At 40.3% G+C, this 26,240-nt stretch overlaps 1 protein-coding gene across 1 annotated transcript in view; it reads left to right on the top strand.

Annotated features, from left to right (window-relative positions):
* The window catches only part of kifap3b (kinesin-associated protein 3b), a 54,916-nt gene that overhangs the window by 15,197 nt on the left and 13,479 nt on the right, over nt 1-26,240 (top strand). The window contains exons 10-18 of the mRNA XM_036565326.1: nt 4,230-4,392; nt 8,297-8,397; nt 10,576-10,684; nt 12,403-12,515; nt 13,763-13,928; nt 14,650-14,775; nt 16,450-16,548; nt 19,952-20,037; nt 25,635-25,800. Of these exons, the coding sequence (XP_036421219.1) occupies nt 4,230-4,392; nt 8,297-8,397; nt 10,576-10,684; nt 12,403-12,515; nt 13,763-13,928; nt 14,650-14,775; nt 16,450-16,548; nt 19,952-20,037; nt 25,635-25,800 (1,129 nt within the window). The remainder of the gene's footprint in view (nt 1-4,229; nt 4,393-8,296; nt 8,398-10,575; nt 10,685-12,402; nt 12,516-13,762; nt 13,929-14,649; nt 14,776-16,449; nt 16,549-19,951; nt 20,038-25,634; nt 25,801-26,240) is intronic.

Here is a 26,240-nt window from a genome sequence, read left to right as displayed (position 1 = left end):
CATTTGTAACTAATTCTTAAATGACAAAAAAATCCAGTGTTTTTCATTTATTGCTGCATGTTTTGTGGCGAGGTCAAATATAACGGTGCATATTACAATCTGAAAACTACCATAATGACTTAAAGGGTGCTGTCTTACACTCTTAAAATGAAGGTTCTTTAGTAAAGAAAATGGTTCTATGTAGAACCATGAACACTCAAAGAACTCTGCATGATTAAAGGGTCATTTGCATCATGAAAGGTTTCTTCAGGCTGATGGAGAATATGCTGTAGATGGTTCTACATAGAACCTTTTTAAAAATGGTTCTACACAGCACCCAAAAGTGTTCTTCTATTGTTGTGGTGCCAGGCTTGTAATGCTAGAAGAACCTTTTTTGGGTGCTATATAAAACCCTTTTCAAAAAGGTTCTATACACTCTTAAAAAGATGGTTCTTCAAGGGTTCTTTAGTATCAAACTTGTAACAATAGAAGAACCCTTTTCAAAAAGGTTCTATATAGAATCATCAACAACACATTCTCCATCAGTCTGAAGATCCCTTTCAGGAAGCAAAGAACCCTTTAATCATACAAAGGGTTCTTCGAGTGTTCATGGTTATATATAACACAACTTAAAAAGGATGGTTCTTCAAGGGTTCTTTAGTAAAGAAAATGGTTCGATATAGAACCATGAACACATGGACATGAACATCATGAAAGGGTTCTTCAGACTGATAGAGGATGTGCTGTAGATGGCTGTGTGTAGAACCTGTTTGAAAAGCGTTCTGTATAGCACCAAAAAGGGTTTCACTATTGTTACAAGACAAATAACCCTTTTTTAGTACTATATAGAACCCTTTTTGCTAAGAGTGTGTAGAACCATCTACAGCACATTCGTGCACATTTTACATCAATCTGATGAACTGTTTCACCATGCAAAGAACCCTTTAATCATGCCAAAGGTTCTTTAAGTGTTCATGGTTCTATATAGGACCGTTTTCTTAACTAAAGAACCCTTGAAGCACCATCTTTTTTTAATAGTGATTACCTAAACCATGTTTAGTTCAGGGCGGCTGTTGGACTGCTTAGCTTTCAGTGCTGTACAACATAGAACCAATCGAAGGTAGAACACCGATTAACGCCAAGTTCATCTTTACACTCGACTCATAGGCTACATTTACACAGCAGGTAAAGTGGCCCAAATCTGATCTTTTTCTTCATAAGTGACACAGATGTCTGTGAGTCAGTGTGAGCAAAGAACACACTGAATCTGACATTTTTAATTCCGATTTGAGACACTTTCATATGTGGGACTGAAATCCGATATGTATCCGATCTGTGGCAATGCGACTCAGTCTGAACAGCCAGATCGGAATTCATGTGAATTTTACGTCAATCCAACTCGACATTCGTCATAATTTTGCGCTGCTGAGACTCATAAACGTTTAGGCTGATGATTCTGTACTAAAAAATTAGAAGAGACTCATCAAACCGCTCCGTGTATGAAGAGGTTTTGAATGAAATAGCCGAGCGCGGCCGGAGGAGCCCGAGGCTGCAGCGTCAGAGAACAGTTTAAAGAATCCGAGGACACGAAACCAAAGAAGTGGCCGAATAACGTGCTTTTTACGGCGAACTCGAACACTTTCTGGGTGATGAGTCCAGCTGTCAACCACTGGAACTTCATAATCGCTCCTATGATGCCGTCGAAGACGAAACTGAACCCTCCGGGAGCGACAGGCGTTCGCTGGCCGTCATGATTGTTTACCTCTGGACGAGCCACGGGAAGCACTGTCTTTTGTGCATGCGGGTCGATTTAGGAGCCGATCTGTTCAGACTGATGTCTCATAGAGGTCACATTTAAAAGATAATGTGAACAGCCAAACAAAAAAATCAGATTTGGTGAGAAAATCAGATTTGGGCCACTTTTTACCTGCTGTGTAAACGTAGCCACATACATTTATTCAAGTAAAACTTGGCATCAGTTCACTGCCTCAACACAAACTCGCTGTTTGCGGGCTGAAAGATATGGTGTGTAAATAGATTAGACTAGTATCGTTAGCTGATATAACAGACTGTCAGCATATGTCTGTTTATCTGAAAGACTGACTGCCTGTTCAAATTTAAGCCATGTGTCATCTCCAGTGGCTTTATGTGGTCACTGTGCGGCACATGTGTCAGGCTCCAGTCCTCGCGGGCCAGAACTCTGCAGGCTTCAGCACACTGCCTCATTAAACACACCTGATTCAGCTCATCAGCGAATTTGCAAAGCCTTTATGAACTGAATTGAGAGCATCGGATGAGGGTAAATGTTAGTGTCCACAGCCCTTTGGCCTAGAAGGTCCCCGGTTCGACATGCCTGCTTTTTGGCTTTAATTTAATGTAGTAGTGACAGAATGCAGAGTTGGGTGCTGTGACATGCTGAGAAATTGAACAGTGCTGGGAGTCACAGCTCTGGCGAGTCACCGCCGTTCTTCAACGTGGAACATCAGTGCCGCTGTGCACACCTTAATGGTCTTATTTTTTGGACATGGTGGCCTTTAAACAGTCACACCATTCGGCAGCCCTGAAACCGAGTAGATGAATAAGAAACGATTAAAGCTCTTCATCTGATTCCATTTGTCAGAGTCCTGCTGAGTGGAGTCCAATGAAGCCTCTGTTTAGGTAGCCTCACTTTTAATGTAAGGCTTCATTTTTATAAAGGTGGCTCAGTTCAGCAGGACGTGTCTCAGTGGATGGAGCCACTGAAAAACGCTCCTCTCCTCTTGTTCTCTGTCCCACGCTGCCCCACTGTCTGTCCACCTGCAACTAATTTAGCCCGGCTGCAGTATATGTGCGCATTTATCATGAGCTCAAATTGGGAGCAGTCGTTTTTATCTTACTGTATCCTCTTACCGAGTCCTTGTTTTAGATAAAAGAAATGCGCTTTCAGCTTAAAAAACTCACTGTATTCATGCATGAGATCACGTGTCGGATGGAAGAGTGTGGCTCTTACTGAGCCGACTGCGGAAAGAAAGGAGGCTTTGATTTTATTCCCTGAATGGGAGCCATTTGGAAATATGTGAAAGATGAAAGTTTATATAGTTCCTCAACAACCTATTAAAAAATGAATTCATATTCAAGGACTGTATGACTACTTTTCTTGTCAAATGTAGATCTTAGACAAAGTGTCAAATACAGTTTTCTCAGTCTCTCACCACTGCCACTGGTGCCGGGTTGTTTGTGTTGCCAGGGAGATGCCACTGTCAATCATTGTGTGTTCTGACATGCTCTGAGCAGACAGCAGGCTGAAATTTTTGGAGCATTTATATGCTACTAATTTGTTTTAATTTATATATATACACCGATCAGGAATAACAATATGACCACCTCCTTGTTTCTACACTCATTGTCCATTTTATCAGCTCCACTTACTATATAGGTGCACTTTGTAGTTCTACAGTTACAGACTGTAGTCCATCTGTTTCTCTGCATACTTTGTTAGCCCCCTTTTACCCTGTTCTTCAGTGGTCAGGACCCCCATGGACCCTCACAGAGCAGGTACTATGTGGGTGGTGGATCATTCTCAGCCCTGCAGTAATGCTGACATGGTGGTGGTGTGTTAGTGTGTGTTGTGCTGGTCTGAGTGGATCAGACACAGCAGTGCTGCTGGAGTTTTTAAACACCTCAATGTCACTCCTGACTGAGAATAGTCCACCAACCCATAATATCCAGCCAACAGCATCCTGTGGGCAGCGTCCTGTGACCACTGATGAAGGACTACAGGATGACCAACACAAACTGTGCAGCAGCAGATGAGCTATCGTCTCTGGCTTTACATCTACAAGGTGGACTGACAAGGTAGGGGTGTCTAATAGAGTGGACAGTGAGTGGACACAGTGTTTAAAAACTCCAGCAGCACTGCTGTGTCTGATCCACTCGTACCAGCACAGTACACACTTAGGTTGTTTTCACATATAGTTCTTTCTAAAAGAACCAAACTGAGTTTTTTGAACCTGGAAGGGAACCAACTGCAAATGATCTCAGTTTGTTTTGTGTTCACAATGTAAGTGAACTATAAAGAGGACTCAGTTTTCTTCCTGGTCCTTTGAGATCTCAGACCACGACCCCATTAGAACTCGGACCCCTTTCACAGCGCTCACAAAGTGGGCAGCGTTCTCTGATAAATCTGACCTTTCAGTGGTGAGAGGAGCTCCCAGACATGCCTGCTGTTCTTCTATTGTTTGTAATGTATGTGTTGTGTTGACCCTGGTCAGGCGGAGCTGGACACAGTGGAGAAACTGACTCGTCTGGTCCCGTGTGAACACGAGGATTTACTGAACGTCACTCTGCGCCTCCTCCTTAACCTCTCCTTCGACACGGGACTGCGCAACAAGATGGTGCAAGTGGGGCTCCTCCCGAAGCTCACCGCTCTGCTGGGTAACTCACACATATTCCTATCATAGCATATAAAAGACTAAATTCTAGTTTCTCTGTAATCTTCCATCTAAATATAATGACTTTTGTGCCGCCTCTAAACCATCTTCTGATTTTCTATTATGTCACTGTGCGCCAGTGGGCGGGGCTAAATAATTTTAACTGATAATATGATTAACCAATAGTATGATTCTTCAGGTTGATGTAGAAGGCGCTGTGGACGGTTCTGCATAGAACCTTTTTGAAAAAGGTTTATGTAGCGTCAAAAAGGGTTCTTTTAGTAGTGCGATGTCAAGCTTGTAACAGTAGAAGAACCCTTTTTGCTGCTATATAGAACCCTTTTGAAGAAGGTTCTATATAGAACTGTCTAGCACATTCTCTATCAATCTGAAGAACCATTTCACGATGCAAAGAACCCTTTAATTATGCAAAAGATAAGGGTTCTGCAAGTATTGCAATGTCAAGCTTGTAACAGTAGAAGAACCTTTTTGGTGCTATGCAGAACCCTTTTCAAAAAGGTTCTATATAGAACTGTCTACAGTGGATTCTCCATCAGTCTGAAGCGACTGAATAGTCTTAAGTGACTATTAGTGTTTTTTTTTATGCTTGTTATGAAGAAAACGACCATAATACATTAAACTAAGATAATACAGTGGTTATCGTAATTTTGAATGGAGAAAATCCTCACCTTTATGGGTTTCTTTGGTCTCTTGCGCAAAACAGAGGGCTAAGTGGTAGGGGCGAGGGGTGAAATAGGATTGGGCCTTACAGCGTACTTCAAATGACCAAATTTGCGCAGCACTTTTTCATTTAAAACGTGTTTAATCGTTTTCTTTACAGGATGGCATCTGTTAATATTGTTGAAAAATGGCTTAAATGACCTGCATCCTCCATTTTTCTTGTATTTTATGTTTTTGGCCTTTTCCAGCCTCTCTTAATCACTCAGAATGCTTGAAAAAGCCAACGTATTGTTTTTTATTATTATTATTATTCTAGTGGTAAAAATTTGTACTTGGGATAGCCCAGCAATGGCCTACCGACACCTTAGCAACCACCTGGGATAGCATAGCTATGGCCTAACAACACCTTAGCAATCACCTGGGATAGCATAGCTATGGCCTAACAACACCTTAGCAGCCACCTGGGATAGCATAGCTATGGCCTAACAACGCCTTAGCAGCCACCTGGGATAACATAGCTATGGCCTAACAGCACCTTAGCAACCACCTGGGATAGCCCAGCAATTGCCTACCAACACCTTAGCAACCACCTGGGATAGCATAGCTATGGCTACCAACACCTTAGCAACCACCTGGGATAGCATACTAGCAGCCTACCAACACCTTAGCAACCACCTATGAGATAGCATACTAGCAGCCTACCAACACCTTAGCAACCACCTGGGATAGCATACTAGCAGCCTACCAACACCTTAGCAACCACCTGGGATAGCACAGCAATGGCCTACCAACACCTTAGCAACCACCTGGGATAGCACAGCAATGGCCTAGTGACACCTTAGCAAACATCTGAAAAATAATTTTACAGTAGTTTTTACATTGATTGTACGCATTGATGGTCTGTGTATATTAAAAGTAGTGTTTGCACGATTGCAGTAGTTTTTTCATTAGTTTCATTCATTAACAGTACAGGTTTATACATCGATTAGATTTCACATTATTTCTATCCATTAACAGTATAACATATTTAAAACAATTTTCAGGAGTTTTACATTCATTTTAATGGTACATTAATGGTACATTTTATTTATTTTATTTATTTTACAATGGTACATACATATTAAACAGTTTTTTGCACTATTACAGTAGATTGTACATTAGTTTCACGCATTAACAGTGCCTTTTTATACATTACAGTTTTTTACACTATTGCAGTAATTTTGACATTTTTGGTGAGTTTAATAGGCTCCCCTGCAGCTCTCATAAAACTTTCTCTCTCTGTGGGCCAGCAGTGTCGGACGCCCCTAATGAGAAGCACATGTTTTAGCCACCGGGGGCAGCGTTGAGGCCCAGGCTGCGCTGACCTTCTTTTATTAACATCACTAAAATTCCAGTATTCTCTATATTCAGAAGTTTTTTCAGTTAAAAAAAGATGGTGGCCCACCTCTGTCTCTCTGTCTCTTGTCTCTCCTTCTGTCTTTATCTCTCTCTCCATCTCTGTTTTCTTTCTTTTTCTTCCTCTCTCTGGGTTTCTCCCATTTTTCGTTCTCTCTCCTTTCCCCCCTTGCTTTTTCAGAGGTCTCCAGTGGTCACAGCTGGTTCTAATGTGTTCTGATGTGTTAATGTGTTGTCAGGGGTCTCAGGTTTGCTGCTGTTTTTTTAATGAATGCTTTTGGAACAGATCCTTCAGTGAGTTTGGTGTCTCTGAGGGTGGGGTGGAGTGACAGGGGGGCTGTTTCTCTGAAGAGGAAAATGTTATTAATGAGACTGTTTATTTGACTTGTTTGAGGCTGATAGTTTCCTATCTGGGTTTAAATTGTAATTACACGGGCCAGATGCTTAGAGCCAAAACTATTTATAACCAGCCCAGACGGATCTAAACAATAGTATCATAAAGGCTCAAAGGGCCTGTATCCTCCATTTTTCTTGTGTTTTATGTTCTTGGCCTTTTTCCTGCCTCTCTTAATCACTCAGAATTAAACAGGCTTGAAAAAGCCAACTTATTGTTCTTCATTTTCTTTTTATTATTATTAATCTAGGGTCAAAATTTTGCAACTCCTATTCCATCACAGTCAGTATACACTCGGTAGCCAACTGGGATAGCATAGTTATGGCCTAACAACACCTTAGCCTTAGCCTTACCTGGGGTAGCATAGCAATGGTCTACCAACACCTTACAAACCACCTTTGAGAAAACATAGCGATGGCCTGGTAATATCTTAGTGACCAGTTGGGATACCCTAGCAACAGCTTAGCAACCACCTTGAATAGTATAGCAATGGCCTACCAACACCTTAGCAACCACCTGGGATAGCATAGCAATGGCATACCACCACCTTATGAGCCACCTATGAGATAGCATAGCAATGGCCTACCTACGTCTTAGCAACCACCTTGAATAGCATAGCAATGACCTACCAACACCTTACAAACCACCTATGAGATAGCATAGCAGTGGCCTACCAACACCTTAGCAACCACATATGAGATAGCACAGCAATGGTCTGGCAATCCTTAGCAACCACCTGGGAAAGCATAGCAATGGCCTACCAACACTTTAGTAACCACCTGGGATAGCATAGCAGTGGTCTACCAACACTTACAAACCACCTATGAGAAAGCAAAGCAACGGCTTGGTAATACCTTAACAACCACCAAGCAATGCCCTTACAACAAGCTGGAATACCATGGAAACCTCATAGCAACACCATAGCAACTACCTGGAATTACTATATAAACCCAGTCAAGTTCTGAGATGTTATTAGCTGGTTTTGTCCAGACAATTTAAAGTGTGTTCACAAACTTTCCAGCTAAGCTGTTACTGTGCCTTTAAGACTGATTGTAAAGAGCCTCTTGTATGATTGGCTGCCCATGTGTTATGCTTCATCCCAAAAGCGGTCTGGGCTGAAACACTGCTGATAACTGCATGAATGGGCGGAGCTTAACTGATGGCAGATGCATGAAATTAATGTTGGTTTTTCTGAGATTACAAAAGCAAGAAATTCAAAATGGGCTGTTATTGCAGCTTAATTTTGTATATGGACCGACTAGACTGCATGGAGTGGAAAGTGACCTTTTAAAATGTAATGCTTTGTGTGTAAATATAGCTAAAGTTTCAAAACATTAAACACATTAACCTCTTTTATTAAAAGGAACAGTGAGGGAAATCCGGTTCCCCAAGCTGTGCCCCCTTTAAAGAACGTTCTGCTGTTTCTTTCCTTCTGCAGGCAGTGAGAGTCATAAGCAGATTGTGATGTGTATCCTGTACCACATCAGCATCGACGACCGCTCCAAGTCCATGTTTGCCTACACGGACTGCATCCCTCAGGTGGGGCTCCTTCACTCACTCTTCACTCTGAAACATACCGGTGGTTCCTCATTCCAGTCCTAGAAAGCTGGTAGACAACTTGTGCGCTGCATATTATGTGCGTTTACTAATGTAAACCATATGGTGTGTTAGTCACGGCTCACCACGGGACTCAGCTCAGTAATTATTAGAGCAGGGCCTTCAGGTGAGGCCATAAATGTCAAAACTGGGTCAAAAAAACAAGGAAATTAAAAAAAAATCACCTCTATGATGATGCTAATTTCTGCTAGTGGCTCTGTGGGCTTTATAATAGTGTGTTAGCACTAAGCTAATGCTGCCCATAAACATTTTTGGGCTGTTCTAGATTAAACACAGACATTTGAAGCTTGTAAAAGACATTCCTTATGTTTTATTTTGAAGCTTGTAACAGACATTTACTGTTGAGCTTGTATGGATCAGTTTTACAGTGCCTCTTTCAGTAAAGGGTCCTGCTGCCGCTGTTTTACATTCCTAACAACTAACCGAAACCTGCTTCGACTACGGCTTGTGTTCACAGTCGGTGATGTATCTAGAATCTTCAGAAGGACTAGAGTGACTAGAGTGAAATTGGTCCCAATGTAATTCAAAGTATGACTGGTTGATTTCTTTTCTCCAGTGATGTTGTTGGTTAATCTAATGGTTAAGACCTTCAGTCCAGCTCCTGAAGTTCTGACCAGCTGAAATGACTTCTTCCCAGTTGATGTCACCTTTAAAACTTGTCCTCTCTGGACTTTCCTGCCAGATGCAATAAAAATAGATGAATTTGCTTTGGATGAAACTGTGTTCGGTTCTCTGCTGCTAATATAATATCTAATGTATAACACACAAAATATACCATTAGAAGTGCACTCATTAGTGTAGTAGGTGAAAGTACAGAAGTGTGTGGTTTGTGACGCGGCATTAGATCAGCCAGTGAGACGCGATCAGTAGTCCAGTGGCTGATTATAGCTTCGCTGTGCTGCACATTAATTGCTCAGTAACAGTTAAACATCTCCAAGCAAACGTTTGAGGTCTTTGTTAATTAAGGGTCATTTATTGAGGTAAATTGATGCATTTATTGAGGTAAAGCTTTGTGATGTTGTCTTCATATTTGCCAGCTTTCGAAAATTCGTTCTACATTCAAGGCACCTCAGTGTAACTGCAGCACCATTTAAGGTGGAATGGAAAATTCAAATGAGAAGCTGGTGAATAAGAAGCTTGAGCTTGATATTTATGTATGAGTCCATTATTTAAGAGCTTCGGCAGCTTCGGTAGCCACTTTTATTATTTTTTATGAAATATCATGCACTGTAATGTTCTGAACTCTGGAGATGTGCAGGCTAAACGTATTCAGTCCACCAATCTAGCTAATCTTCTTCTCGTAGCATTTTCTGAAGACGCATCTACAGCTTCTACATGTCTTTAAGTCTTTTTAGTGGTCATTCTGGACTATTTTGCTTGGTTTTCATCCACTTGCAGGGTTGTAAATGTAGTAAAGGTGATGAGATGAGCTCTATCAGAGCACAGTCAGAGTCACAGCTTGTGGCGACGTGGTCTCCTTGATATTGTGATCGAATACTAGGAATGCACACATTTTCAGGTTCAGTGTGATTTTTTTTTGATTCTGTTAAAAATATCTTGACGCTTTTATTTCTTTCTAATCTACTTGACATCCAAGTGTCTCCTGACCCTGTTGTTGCGATTTGTGGCTATTCTGAGTCTATGGTTGATTTTTCCCGAAATCAGCAGCAGGTTCTAATGACCAGTAAGGTCATTCTTCTTAACTGGAAATCATCCTCAGCCCCTTGTTTTAAAAGATGGCTATCTGAGATGACACACATTGTCCAGATGGAGAGACTGAGATGCTGTGATAAAAAAGCTCAGAGACATTTTCATTTGATGTGTAATAAGTTCTTAGACGAGTTAAAGGGACCTTAGTTATTTTTTTCTTTCATCCTCTCCCTCCTGTCTGGATGTTGGATTGGGGTGGGATATGGGAATGTATTCAAAATGTTTCTGTTTATGTTATAAATGTAAAATTATAAATAAAATATTTAAACTACTTTTTTAACTACATAGATTGGTTTGGCTTAGATTGGTTTAACTAAACAAACCTCCCAAAAATCACAACCAATGGTTTGCAGGCTCTCTGTAGTTTGTCTAATGTGTGTTTGTGCTCAGCTGATGAAGATGGTGTTTGAACACGGAGAGGAGAGAATCGACTCTGAGCTGATCTCCTTTTGCATCAACCTGGCGGCTAACAAGAGGAACGCCCACATTATCTGTGAAGGTACAGTCTCTCTGCACAGGAAGTGACTTCAGTACACCTTTCTGATGCTTTATACAGGTCAAACTTACACTGTGTCTTCATTTCCCCAAATGAAGTGGTCAGCCAAGCCATGTTAGTATCTACAATCGTCCATTTTATCAGCTCCACTGACCATATAGGAGCACTTTGTAGTTCTACAGTTACAGACTGTAGTCCATCTGTAGTCCATACTTTGTTAGCCTGTTCTTCAGTGGTCAGGACCCCCATGGACCCCCACAGAAAGGTACTATTAGGGTGGTGGATCATTCTCAGCACTGCAGTAACACTGATGTGGTGGTGGTGTGTTAGTGTGTGTTGTGCTGGTCTGAGTGGATCAGACACAGCGGTGCTGCTGGAGTTTTTAAACCCTGTGTCCACTCACTGTCCACTCTATTAGACACTCCTACCTTGTCAGTCCACCTTGTAGATGTAAAGTCAGAGACGATAGCTCATCTGCTGCTGCACAGTTTGTGTTGGTCATCCTGTAGTCCTTCATCAGTGGTCACAGGACGCTGCCCACAGGACGCTGTTGGCTGGATGTTTTTGGTTCTCAGTCCAGCAGTGACACTGAGGTGTTTAAAAACTCCAGCAGCACTGCTGTGTCTGATCCACTCAGACCAGCACAACACACACTAACACACCACCACCACGTCAGTGTAACTGCAGTGCTGAGAATGATCTCCCACCTAAATAGTACCTGCTCTGTGAGGGCCCTGTGGGGAGAAACAGATGGACTACAGTCTGTAACTGTAGAACTACAAAGTGCTCCTATATGGTCAGTGGAGCTGATACAATGGACAATGAGTGTAGCTACAAGAAGATGTTCCTAATAAAGTGTTTGGTGAGTGTATAAAGAAGATAATGTACACCAGTTCGACTAAATAATGTCTATAGATGACAGTGTGTCATACACTGTCAGACTAGAGTTTACTTAACAACTCCAGAGTCTGAGGTGAGTGTATGCTAAGTGGTGTACATAAACTTCCATTACTTCTTAGGTCCATTAGCCGTGTAGCTCCAGTGTAAAACTAAAGCAGAAAACTTCAGCCACCAAACATGTCTTGGCCGATTGAACGTACTGGGGGTAATGGGGAAGTTATTTAACTATCATTTTTAATTTTTAGTATATTTACCCAATTTCTTTATATGCAAAAGAAATGAATTTCCACATATTTTCCAAATTTGTAATATATTTTCATGTACATTTCACATCTATGTAAATATTACAAATTGACACTATTACATGTACTTAATCTACAGGTGCGCATAAATTTTGATATATTGACATATATGTGCATATATTGGCATACATATTTAAATGTCAACAGTGACACAGTTAAATATTTTTAGCACATATTTTAAACATCACATACATGTGCAACATATGTACAATATATTTTTAATATGAGCAAATGTACATGCATATATTTTTTTTTCATATGGGTCTCGTCTTAAAGTTGGTTTTGCTTTAAACAAAGAGTAAAACTTACTATTCAAACTATACAAATAGTAAAACGTTCTAAAAGCTGTTATTGCACAGCAAAAAATTATAACTTAACAAGAAAAAACTTCTTAAATGTAGTCTATATATATTCTTGATAGTCTCATAATAAGAAATATTAGATATTTTGACTATATTTAAGATGTTCACGCTCTCTAAGATATCAATTCCTGGTTAAACAATGGATCTGTATTTGCAGGAAATGGTCTGAAGATGCTGATGAAGAGAGCTCTGAAGTTTAAGGACCCTCTGTTGATGAAGATGATTAGAAACATCTCGCAGCACGATGGTCCACTCAAACAGCTTTTCCTGGTCAGTCTGTGTCAAATGGGCCTTCCTCGCTTTCGTCCAGTGTCTAATAACTCACTTAGGATTATGTCAGTTTGCTGACTGATATTGGGATGGAAATGAGGGTTTGGTGGAGATTTATTTTGTTTAACCCTTAGTTAAGTTTAGAGTCTTTGCTGATTTGCAATACTTTTACGTCACACAGTTATTTAAATCAAATGACATAATAAATTACATAGGTACATATGTAATTAATTATGTTTGCATTTTGTTGAAAAACATATGAACAGTGTACCATAACCATATGCTATATACCATACCATACCATGCCATACCACAGTGTACCATAACCATATGCCATATACCATACCATGCCATACCATACAACAATATACCATAACCATATACCATAACATACCATACCACACCACAGTGTACCATAACCATATGCCATATACCATACCATGCCATGCCATGCAACAGTATACCATAACCATATACCATACCATACCACACCACAGTGTACCATAACCATATGCCATACACCATACCATACCATACCATACCACAGTGTATCATAACCATATGCCATACTATATCATACAACAGTGTACCATAACCATATGCCATATACCATACCATACCATACCATACAACGGTGTACTATAACCATATACCATACCATACAATAGTGTACCATAACCATATACCATACCATATCATACAACAGTGTACTATAACCATATACCATGGTTTAATGCGGAGGTCTATTTCCTCTGTGTGCAACAGTGTAACATAACCGTATATCATATACCATGCCATATACCATACCATACCATACAACAGTGCAACATAACCATATACCATACCATACCATACAACAGTGCAACATAACCATATACCATACCATACAACTGTGCCATAACCTTTTTTTCAAATTCAAAACATAATAAAATAGCTCCTTTTCTACTCATAAACACAAAAATGGTGTGGATCAAAAGTTTAGAATCTACACTTTCCACACAATTTCTCCACTTTCTTTAATGAGCTACGAGTCAAAAATAATCAAGCAAAATGTTAAAAGAGGTGTTTATTCAAGCCGTATAGGCCATGGTGGACCTAGGACAGCTAATGAAACCCCTGGACCTCAGGTGAATGATTACTGTAATGCATTAAAACCTACTAATCACCAAGCTTTCAATGTAGTTCTGTTTGAGGTCTAATGTATTATATTGTTCTTGATACAACATATTTTGTGTTCTGTACTGCAGGATTATGTGGGTGACCTAGCGGCTCAGATTGGTCCAGACGAGGACGAGGAGTTTGTGATCGAATGTTTGGGGACGCTGGCTAATCTCACCATCCCTGACCTGGACTGGGAGCTGTTACTGAGAGAATATAACCTCGTGCCATACCTCAAAGACCACCTCAAACCAGGTATCGGCATGCAAAAGAGTACAAGTTTGTATACCCAGTTTGTCGCCGGTCGATCCCCTGAGCTGACAGTACGTGACTGAAGTGCCCTTGAGCAAGACACCTAAACCCCACTGCTCCCTGGTGCCATGGATAGGGCTGGCCACTCCTAGTGTGTGCGTTCACTAGTGTGCATGTGGGTGTTTCACTGCACGCATGGGTTAAATGCAGAAGTATGTTTCCTCTGTGTGCAGAGGAACCAATGGTTCTGAATACTGATTCTAATATTCTGTACAGTACAAAAGTTTTAGGCAGCCAGGAAACGTTTAAAAGTATTTTCTGGGCTGTACGTGTGTTTTTGCCGTGAAAGCTCAACATAAGAATTAATACAAAGAAGTGGAAACATTTACTGCCCAGATAAATAGACTAAGAATCTTTCTTAGTAAATTGAGAAGTAAAAATGAAAATTAGTCAGAAACATTTAACAGAAGACAAGTTGTCCCAAAACCTTTGACAGGTCATTTAATATGAATATGAATCTGGCTTTATTGACCAAGTATGTTTGCACATACAAGAACTTTGTCTTTGGTTACACAGTAACCTGACTATGATAGCAACTATGATAATGTGTTTGCACTGGTTGTGTTGGATCATTTGATGTGAGTGTGAATGTTTTTTGATAGATCATCTAACTGTTTTTCATGCCCATATATGATCTTTGACCTTTTGCCTGTGTGTGTTTTAGGGTCAGCGGAGGATGACCTGATCTTGGAGGTTGTTATAATGATCGGCACTGTGTCAATGGATGACTCCTGTGCTGTTATGCTGGCCAAATCTGGAATCATTCCTGCCCTCATAGAACTTCTGAACGGTAAGACACACCTGTTACAGCACAGGCTCTAACATCCTCATACAGTCAGCACAGGCTCCAACATCCTCACACAGTCAGCACAGGCTCTAACAAAGTATATTCAGCTTCACACAGTCAGCACAGGCTTCAACATCCTCATACATTCAGCACAGGCTCTAACATCCTCATACAGTCAGCACAGGCTCTAACAAAGTATATTCAGCTTCACACAGTCAGCACAGGCTCTAACATCCTCACACAGTCAGCACAGGCTCTAACATCCTCATACATTCAGCACAGGCTCTAACATCCTAATACAGTCAGCACAGGCTCTAAAAAAGTATATTCAGCTTCACACAGTCAACACAGGCTCCAACATCCTCATACAGTCAGCACAGGCTCCAACATCCTCATACAGTCAGCACAGGCTCTAACAAAGTATATTCAGCTTCACACAGTCAACACAGGCTCCAACATCCTCATACATTCAGCACAGGCTCTAACATCCTCATACATTCAGCACAGGCTCTAACATCCTCATACATTCAGCACAGGCTCTAACATCCTCATACAGTCAACACAGGCTCCAACATCCTCATACAGTCAACACAGGCTCCAACATCCTCATACAGTCAGCACAGGCTCTTACAAAGTATATTCATCTTCACACAGTCAGCACAGGCTCTAACAAAGTATATTCATCTTCACACAGTCAGCACAGGCTCCAGCATCCTCATTCAGTCAGCACAGGCTCCAACATCCTCATACAGTCAGCACAGGCTCCAACATCCTCATATAGTCAGCACAGGCTCTTACAAAGTACATTCAGCTTCACACAGTCAACACAGCCTCTAACAAAGCTCTGACAAAGGAGGGGGCTTGTAATATCCATGTGTGCAGGCTCAGGTTCAGAGTTGAAACACTGTCGAACACAGTGTGGAGTTTCCTGTGTTGAGAAAAAGGCAGGCTCTCTCTCTCTCTTTGAGAATTTTTCGCTCCCACAGCGGAGAGATCTATCTGCTGTGGATCAAAACTTATTAAAGAGACGGAGGGGGCGCAAAATCCTCCACCGGAGATATCTGCACTGTTTCAGGAGAGAAACTGATACTCCATCCAAATGGAGGCTTCTCACGAGAGCTCTGCGCCATTTACATGGGCTTTAATGTCAGCTTCCATGAAATAACACTGGTGATAAAGTACATGTCAGCGCAGCCTCATTTTCATTGATGAAGTAGAGAGGATGTGCTCGGCTATACTTTTAGAAAGATCAAATCAAATTTTACCTTTACCTCAAATACAGTCAACCAGACAAAACATGTTTGGTGTTTAAAGCTTGCTTCTCTAATTTTGCACTGGAGCTACGAGGCTAATGTAGCTAACTATTAAAGCTTATATCCCACCAATTAGCCTGGTGCTAACTGCATGCCTGGATCATGCCTCAGTCTATGTGGAGTTGTTTAGTATCTCTAATAGACTTGATTATGTGGTTTCTGACACTGTATGACTCACTGTTATCTACAAACATGGACTGAAGTACATCACATAACTAAAAACACCATCCATACTTGTGTTCATTTTCTACATTTAACACACTTAAAATCTTTATGATGGGGATAGACTTTTATAGGGATACTTTTATTTGGTGCATATTGTTCCTATACTTTACATGTGTCTGTGTTTTTGCTTTCTCTGCAGCCCAACAGGAGGATGACGAGTTTGTGTGCCAGATCGTCTATGTTTTCTACCAGATGGTTTTCCATCAGGCCACCAGAGATGTCATCATTAAAGACACCCGTATCCTTCTTTCTCTCTCAACGCCACCATCATTCAGTGCAGGGCAGACAGAGTGGCGCACTCGAGCTACTGAAATAAGAGACGTATTACGCAGAAGTCAGAGCTGTGAACTGGTACGAGAAATAAAACAAACCCCAAGAACGCGAAAACGTGAAAATGTAATCATTCGTAACTGTTCTATGACAGAAACAGTGAGTGTGTTTACATGCACTCAACAATCCGATCATAATCAGATTTTTGCGGTTATCTGATTATTCAAACGGTCATGTAAACACCATACTCCAACCTAGAAATAAGAAATCCGATACATAGAGCTTGATTTTAGCTCAGTAATCAGATTTCTCAGTGCATGTAAACTATTACTCTGATTTCTTTCGGATTTCTCAGTCTTTGCATGTGTGAAAACAGACGACGGTACTGGAAATAAGCAAATAAGCAAAACACTTTGGGAGCGACACTGAAATTAAGTACATCTTTGACGAAATGAAGGACTTAATTATTCTTCATCTTCTAGATGATGTATGTTCATATTTTCAGGTAGATTGACAATGTTTTTGGAAAAAAGCTGCGGCATGAAGTTTGACTTTTACATTACGTTTACGTCACGTCTTCTTCTGTGAGTTTATTGGCTTTTTGTAAAGCAGAAATCCGATTACTGTCTGACTCATGTAGACCTGGAGTTTCCCCATTATCTGATTACTCAAGTGCATGTAAATGCACTGATCACATTACTGACAAAATCTGAATTTCTGAAGTTATCGGGTTAATATGTAGTTGTAAACGCACTCATTGATATAAAATCTCTGTTACCAGTTAAAGAGGAATCCTACGATTTTTCAAGTTTTCTCCGTAATCAAATCATTAAAACATAAAGAAAGTCACTGAGTGTGGATTGGTGTGAAATGCTTCATCTATTCTAGAACTGTTCAGAGTGGTGGTGACAAGAACCAGACAATCTAAGAGTTTAAGGCCTCTTAAATCTACGTCTCTGAAAGGCACATGAGTTTGGCCTGAGACGCTGTTTTATAGTAGTTTTTATGTAAGATTTGGCCCAAAAAACATATTTTCGAAAATTATTACTAATATGATTTCAAATGTACCACTATTTTACTATTATGAACATTACATGTACAGAAGACGGAAGACGTGTAGGTTCACAGGTGGTTTTGGGTAGTAAATAAAATGTCTACATTTGTGTTGCAGACCTTGTGACCCCTGGTTCTTATCAACACCACTGTAAAGGAAATCTGTAGCTTCTCTTCACTGAGGCATTTCACACCAAACCACTCTGAGTGACTTTGTTTACATCTCAGAAAATTGCGAATGTTCACAATTTGTCATTTTATATGTTAAAAAATCTCCTTTAATAATGTTAGTGTTTAATAACATTATTGTTTTGTTCTATGAAGCCCACAAGCTTATCATTAATGTCACTCCCGAACTCCCAAATGTTTTTGGGTCAACATCATGTCCCCTGTGATTTCATTCGGTGTGTCATTTTACAGATTTCTATGGGATATATGTGGTATTTTTGGGTTTAGTCTATAGATTGGTCTATATTAACCCCCTATAAGTAACTGCATTTGGACAACCTCTAGTAAATTTCCATGACGGGAACCCTCAGGTCCTTCTAGGCCTTTATATAGAAGGCTTAATGATTTCTATAAAATACGTGTCATTTTTGGGGTCATTCTTATTTAATAGAATCATCAGTCCAGGACTTCAGCAGCTGGACTGGAGGCCAGTTAACTTCCAACATAATTAGGAAGTGACAGATGAATCAACCATCCACGTTTTGACTTACAATGAGTGTGATTATTTTTCAGGAGAAAAATCCTCACTGTAGTCCAGGGGTGCACAGCTCTGGTCCTGGAGGACCAGTGTGCAGCACAGTTTGGTAGTTTCCTTACTCAGACACACCCACTAAACCTGGCAATTAACAGATCAGTTGAATCAGGTGTGTCTGTGCAGGTAAATCACCAATCACCAATCCTGCTCTGGTCCTTCTGGAAGTTCTAGATACGTCACAGACTATGAACAAGAGCTGTAGTTTAAGCAGGTTTCGGTTAGGAACAGAAAACTATGGCAGCAGGGCTCTTTACTGATAGAGTCACTGTAATAACTGATACATACAAGCGCAAATATATGTTGATGTGTCTTCAGATTAAACATCTGGAATGTCTTTTACAAGCTTCATATGACTGTGATTGATCTAGAACAGAATGTTAATGTGAAACGCTGTTAGCTTAGCATGGACTGGCGACCTGTCCAGGGTGTATCCTGCCTTCCGCCCAATGACAGCTGGGATAGGCTCCAGCACCCCACCGCGACCCAGAAGGATAAGCAGTTTAGATGATGTATGTATGTAAGTATGTTAGCTTAGCACTAACATACTACCAGGATCAAATAGGGGCGCTAGCGAAAATTAGCATTGTAATAGAGGTGTTTTTATTTTCCTTGTTTTTGTCCAAATTTTGATGTTCACAACCCAAACCGAAGCTCTAGGGCTGGTGGACACAATTTACTACTGTTTCATAGCTACATGTCAGTCATTTAAAAAGACTACTATCCACATTTAGTAGCTTGATAGCAGAAGGAATAAAAGACTTGGAATAGCAATTTGTTCTACTGAGGGGCACAATATAACGCCGACCTGACGGCATTACAGTGAATTCACTGGACAAAATATGATCAGATTGAGTGATAATTCCTTTTGCTTTCTGAGCCACTTGTTTCTCCCATAGGGAGCCCAGATCTCTCTGTTCGACTCCAATTATCTTTGAACAGATTTTTACAGTACCATTCAGGCTATTCTTGTCCTTCACCGACAGCCCTGTTTCCTAACGTCACAAAAAAATTCATTACGAAGAGCCAAACTGAGAAACACCCTTACTTACAGAGTAATACAGAGTATTCATAGATATTTACACCTTATTAGAATGATCTATTATGTTATTATAGCTACAGTACTTGAGCATTGCAGTGTAAGTAATTTAGGTGACATATTAAGCCAGTTCAGTCCTGGAATTAAATAGAATCAACATTAAAGATTTATTCAGTCGCCACTACCTGCTGCACTTTACTAGTTTAGTATGTTAAAGGGGAACTCCACCAATTTTTAAAAATTTCTGCATGATTAAATAGTTAAGATGTTGGGTCATATCTGTTATTGCCTTGAGTGCTAATATGAATATTTCTTTATATTGTGTTAATGGTAATAATTCTTCAGTATCTCTCCAGTATTGCACTAACAGTAATTTGGTCCACAAATTATATAATTGTTTAATGCAGAACTAGGATTAATTAGTGCCTGGAATTCTGGCCCACAGAAAAGCGAGCCAAACTAATACATTATCAGATTGAGTCACAGTTAAGTGCTGTAGTTCCTGAACTCTGACTCCAGAGGCTCCTGCTTACCTCATCGACCTCATGCATGACAAGAACACCGAAATCAGGAAAGTATGCGACAACACGCTGGACATTATTGCAGTAAGTACACACAGACGCCGTATTCCACACAGCTGTATGTCCCTGTACGTCTTAAAGGGCCTATATTCTACGTTATTCTTGTGTTTTATTTTTTCCCACCCAAAAGGTTTTTTTTTACTTTCCCATAAAGTTTCCAACCGTTTTCTAACCTCATTCTATCGTTCACAATTAAGCAGGCAGTTTTTTTATTTTGCATTTTAGACATATGTGAATGACCTGTGTTCTGAGTGGCTGAGGTGAAATAGAACAAATGGAAAGCTGTTATCTTTTGGAAGGCTGTAATGATCTGTTTGCTTCCTGACAGCCAGGAACAGCACAACGTTTAATGGTTTTCCATCTTCCACTTCAGTAATTCTGCTACAGACTGCCTGCAGGAACAACATTCCACATCACTTCAGCTGGAATGGGCGGGGCTAAACTGCTGTAGGCTGAATGGGCAATCATATGTAACAGTACTCATGGTTGTGATGTCACAGTGAATTGAAAACAGGCTGTTTTTGCAGCTTAGTTTCCATATATGTGGTGTATGGACTGGGGTGTGACAATATGGCTTTCTATGATATGAGCTCTTTAAAAGCCTGTATTATACAAAAACATACTTTTCCAGCTTGCCGTGCGATGGACTGGCGACCTGTCCAGGGTGTATCCTGCATTCCGCCCAATGACAGCTGGAAGGATAAGCGGTTTAGATGATGGACGGATGGATAGTTTTCCAGCTTTTTTTAAATAAAAGAGGATACTGTACTATATAAGCGTTGTTAAACTTGCTCTCCAGACTAAATGCTCCATGTATGAAAACCAATCTGCAAAAAAACGCCCATTTTGAAAGCATTGTTTTTGTGATGTCATGAAAACCTAGAGCTGCCTGTTCAGCCTACGGCCTGCAGCTCCACATGTCCGTGCTGAAGTTATAAGGACTGTTTCAGCCTGCGCTGCTTTTTGAATAAGGCACAGCCAATCAGAACAGAGCTCGTTTACATATATCAGTCTTAAAGGCACAGTAACAAAAAAGGCTGTTTAATTCTAAAGGATAAAGTTGGAAAATTTTGTGTAGAAATGAATTATGACATATGACATGAAAATAAGTCAGCACATCCCCTAGAGAGAACACATGTAAATGGGACATTCTCCTGCACAATTTCTATTTATTTGCTGAGTTTATCATATTAGAAAAAAAAAACAAAACAAAAAAATATGCCATAACTTTTGCACAGGCTGGCTCCTTTTTTATCCTGAATGTTTAATTCAGCAGATAAACAGTAACTGTGCACAAGTGTTGTGTACTTTCACACACAACTGTATTTTGAAGTGTACGTATTTGAAGTGTTGATAAAAAAATTAACAATAATAATAACAATAATAATAATAATAACATCCCATTGGGACACCCATTTTGAAAGCATTGTTTTTGTGATGTCATGAAAACCTAAAACTACCTATTCAGCCTACACACTGCAAAAAATTATATTTTAGCAAGTGTAAACATCTTAAATGTAGTCAATACGTCTAATGTTTGTCATTCTGAGACTGTTGTAAGAATATTGTGAGATTATTTAACTTATTTCTAGACATTTTTACTTGTTTTTAAGCAGTTTTATCTTATAAAAGTGTCTTATTTCATTGGCAGATCATGTTTTTTGTTTTAATCATTATTTCTTGAAATGAGCAAAATTATCTTCATTATTTCTCTAAACAAGTAAACTAATTTGCCAATGGAATAAAACACTTTCACCAGATAAAATCACTTAAAACAAGTAAAAATGTACAGAAACAGGTGGAATAATCTTATAATATTCTTAAAACAGCCTCATAATGAGAGATATTAGATTTATTGACTACATTTAAGACGTTTTCACTTGTTAAGATATTATTTTTTGCAGGCCACAGCTCGGCATGTTTATGCTGAACTTACAAGGAGTGTTTCAGCCTGCACTGCCAATCAGAACAGGGCTCATTTGTATGTATCGGTCTTAAAGGCACAGTAACAAAAACAGCCTGTTTATTTCTAAGGGATAAAGAGAGGTGGATCATATAGAGATGAATTATGACTCTTTTTGGTGCATAAACTCAAACAAACCCCATAAGTGGACCTCGGGGGCAAAATGTAGGATATGGGCCCTTTAAGTCTGATCTATCCACTGCGCACAGACTGGGGAGGTAGAACTGTGTGTGTGTTTCATCAGAGTTATACGCTGACAGAAGAGAAACAATCACTGCTCTCCCTCTCTCTCTCTCTCTCTCTCTCTCTCTCTCTCTCTCTCTCTCTCTCCCTCTATCTCTCTCTCTCTTGCTCTCTCTCTCTCTCCGTCTCTGTCTTTGACATTAGATATCAGTAAGTGGAGAGTGGTTGAAAGCCCGGCTCGTTTGGGGAAGTGTTTCATTGACTTTATTAGCTTGCTCGTTAAGCCCCTGCACCACATCAAAGGGGCTGTGGGAGGGTCTGGTTTGTGTCCGTGGCGACAGACTCTGTGCAGATGGATAGCTCAGTGTAAGCGCAGTGGCAGCTCAGCGAAGCTCCGGCCTGCGGCTGATTTGTGATCAGCCGATAAGGGCAGTGATGAATTTGCCTCATCATAGTGCGCCAGCTTCACATTCCTGTGGTGTTTGTTTGCTTCTGCACAGCACAAACACGTCTGTAGAGCTACATTCACACACGGTCGCGTGCAAAAGTTTAAACACCCCCGCACAGGTTACAGATTTGTTAGGTGAAAATAAGTCAGAACACGCGTAAACGGGACATTCTCCTGCACAGTTTCTGTTTATTTACTGAGTTTATCATATTGGAAAAATGGAAAAAAATAAGTAAAACAAAAAAAATGTGCCATAACTTTTGCACAGGCTGCATTTTGTGTTTTATTTTTTATCCTAAATGTTTAATTCAGCAGATAAACAGTAACTGTGCAAAACTGTTGTGTACTTTCACACATGACTGTATTTCAAAGTGTATGTGTGCTTTGATGATGATGATAATAATAATAATAATAATAATAATAATAATAATGATAATAATATACAATGTTACATTTATTCATGTAACAATAAAAACATAGAACACACATTTCCTGTTATATGAATAAAATAATAACTGTGTTCTCTCTATTCTCTGTACTCTCTGTGTTCCCTTTACTGTATTCTCTGTGTTCTCTGTGTTCTCTGTACTCTTCATGTTCTCTATGTTCTCTTTACTCTGTGTTCTCTGTACTCTTCATGTTCTCTGTGTTCTCTTTACTCTCTGTGTTCTCTGTACTCTTTTTGTTCTCTGTGTTCTCTATATTCTCTGAATTTGTTGTGTTCTCTTTGCTCTCTGTGTTCTTTGTTCTCTCTGCTATCTTTACTCTGTATTCTGTGTTCTCTGGTGTTCTCTGTACTCTCTGTGTTCTCTGTACTCTTCATGTTCTCTGTGTTCTCTATATTCTCTGAATTTGTTGTGTTCTCTTTACTCTCTGTGTTCTTTGTTCTCTCTGCTATCTTTACTCTCTGTATTCTGTGTTCTCTGGTGTTCTCTGTGTTCTCTGTACTCTCTATAAGTCTCTGTATTCTGTGTTCTCTGGTGTTCTCTGTGTTCTCTGTACTCTCTATAAGTCTCTGTATTCTGTGTTCTCTGGTGTTCTCTGGTGTTCTCTGTGTTCTCCCTATTGGCTGGGTTCTCTGAGCTGCTGTCCACATGATTGATTAATGGTGGGTTCAGGCAGAGAGGGGCAGTATGTGTTTAGGTCAGGCTGTTCCACAGGGGGCTTCGCTGATTAATCTATGTTTTTATTCAGCGGAGCGGCCGGCGGGGGGACTCTCTCGCCATCCCTTGGGGTCTGGACAAAGAGTGAGCTCTGTAGCACAATAAAGTTCTCTGTGTAATATTCGATGCACTGATACAGGAATTGTGGGCTGAGGCCGATATCCAAGATTTTTCATGAACAGACAGCTGCATGCAAAAGTTTGTGCCCCCCTGGTTAAATGATGTTTTTTTTGATTTCCTAAGTGTAAATAAATACATTAACACATCCTCTATAGAAAACTGCACAATTTAATGCACAATTACTGTTTATTTACTGAATTTAACATATTGGGGAAAATAATAACATGAAATGTTACCCATGCAGAAGTTATGGCATATTTTATATTTTATGATTTATTTTTAAACTGAATAAATAGACATTTTGCACTAAAATTAGCAGAAAAATGGCATATATAAGTGTCTTCTCTGTTGAGGAATGTGTTAACTTACTTTCACTCAGAAAATCAGCAAAACATACATTTGCATACGACTGTACAGAGTGGGGGGGGGTCGAAAATTTGTTCAACAAAAGAAGGACTGCAGTCTAACTGTAAACCTGTGGACTGCAAGGCTTTGTTCACACAGCAGGTAAAAGTGGCCCAAATCTGATCTTTTTCTTCATAAGTGACACAGATGTGTGTCTGTGTGTCAGTGTGAACAGCAAAAACACACTGAATCTGACATTTTCATTTCTGATAAGAGACGCTTTCATATGTGGTACTGAAATCTGATACGTATCCGATCTGCGGCAATGCGACTCAGTCTGAACAGCCAGATCGGAATTCATGCGATTGTTACATCAATACAACTCGACATTCGTCACAGTTTTGCACTGCTGAGACTCTTAAACATTTAGGCTGATGTTTCTGTAGCAAAAAATTAGAAGAGACTCATCCAAATTGCTCCGTGTTCAAAGAGATTTAGAAAGAAATGTCCGAATGCGGCCAGAGGAGACCGACGCTGCAGCGTCAGAGAACAGTTAAAAGTCTGAAAGCAAAGTTTAAAGAATCCGAGCCCACCTGTCAGTCAGTGAAGCTTCATGACGGCTCCAGTGATGCTGGCGAAGATGAAGCTGATCCTCTGGGAGCGAATGACGTTCGTTGCCGGTCGTGGTTGTTTACCTCTGGATGAGCCGTGAAGCAGCGTGAAGCTCTGCTCTTTTTCTCTCATGCGGGTCAGTTTAGGAGCTGATCTGTTCAGACTGATGTCGCATACAGATCACATTTAAAAGATACTGTAAACAACCAAACAAAAAAATCAGATTTGGTAAGAAAATCAGATTTAGGCCGCTTTTACCTGCTGTGTGAACGTAGCCTAACTGATCCGACTGATCCAGTGTTTCTCCTGATATCAGGGTTGTTAATACAGAGTTTATCCTCTTCTGAGAAGGCTCCTAGATTTTGGAACATTGCTGTGAGGATCTGATTGAGCTTTAGTGAGGTCAGGTCTGATGTTGGATGGTCAGTTCTGGATCACTCCCACTCATCCCAAAGCTATCGGATGGAGCTCCATCACTTCAGAGAACACAGTTCCACTGCTCCACAGCCCAATGCTGGGGGGGTTAATAGCCCTCTAGCCCACACTCGGCTTTGGGCCTGGTGACCTTAGGCTGATGTGCTGCTGCTCCAGAGCGTCCAGTTTTATTCTGTGCTCTTCTTTGGGGATTACACAAGCTGTGTGTGCATGGCTGTGTCAGCGGGGTGTGCACCTTAAAGTAGCTGAATTCAAAGAAATTAGCATGTTCTGACACATTATGTGTTTATGTATGTGTGTGTGTGTGTGTGTGTGTGTGTGTGTGTGTGTGTGTGTGTGTGTTTGTATTCAGGAGTATGATGAAGAGTGGGGACGTAAGATTCAGAGTGAAAAGTTCCGCTGGCACAACTCTCAGTGGCTGGAGATGGTGGAGAGCCGGCAGATGGACGAGGCTGAACCCTATCTCTATGGAGATGACCCCGATGGCCTAGAGCAAGCTGACCTCTTCTACAGTACTGGTTAGCAATGGATATCCAGTCTCTCTCTCTCTCTCTCTCTTTTTGTCAGGTCACAGTAAAAGTATATGTGCTCCGTATGTATCAGGGCTGCACATTTAATCAGATTTTTTGTCATTCTTGTGATGTATATGTCCATAATTATCTTACACAACAATTTTCACTGACTAATTTTGCTTTTTTAGTTTTAAAACTGGTGCTACAATGGTAATTTGGCTAACAAACACTAGAAGTCAATAGTCACCGAAAGGTTTTCCATAAATAAAGCCCCAAATGCACGGAAGTGCACACATCTAAGTTTACATTAAGATTGCACTGACTTGTCAATGTGTTTAGGACACAGTATGACTTACTATGGTCTATGAAAATGAGCAAAACTTTATCATGTATCTGAACACTGCAGCACAACACCTCTCGTCTTCATGCCGTGTTCATCTACACAG

This window comes from Colossoma macropomum, unplaced genomic scaffold, assembly GCF_904425465.1.
Source record: "Colossoma macropomum unplaced genomic scaffold, Colossoma_macropomum, whole genome shotgun sequence".
NCBI lineage: Eukaryota > Metazoa > Chordata > Actinopteri > Characiformes > Serrasalmidae > Colossoma > Colossoma macropomum.
The sequence above is the reverse complement of the archived record's forward strand: the minus strand, read 5'-3'. Positions and strand labels throughout refer to the sequence as shown.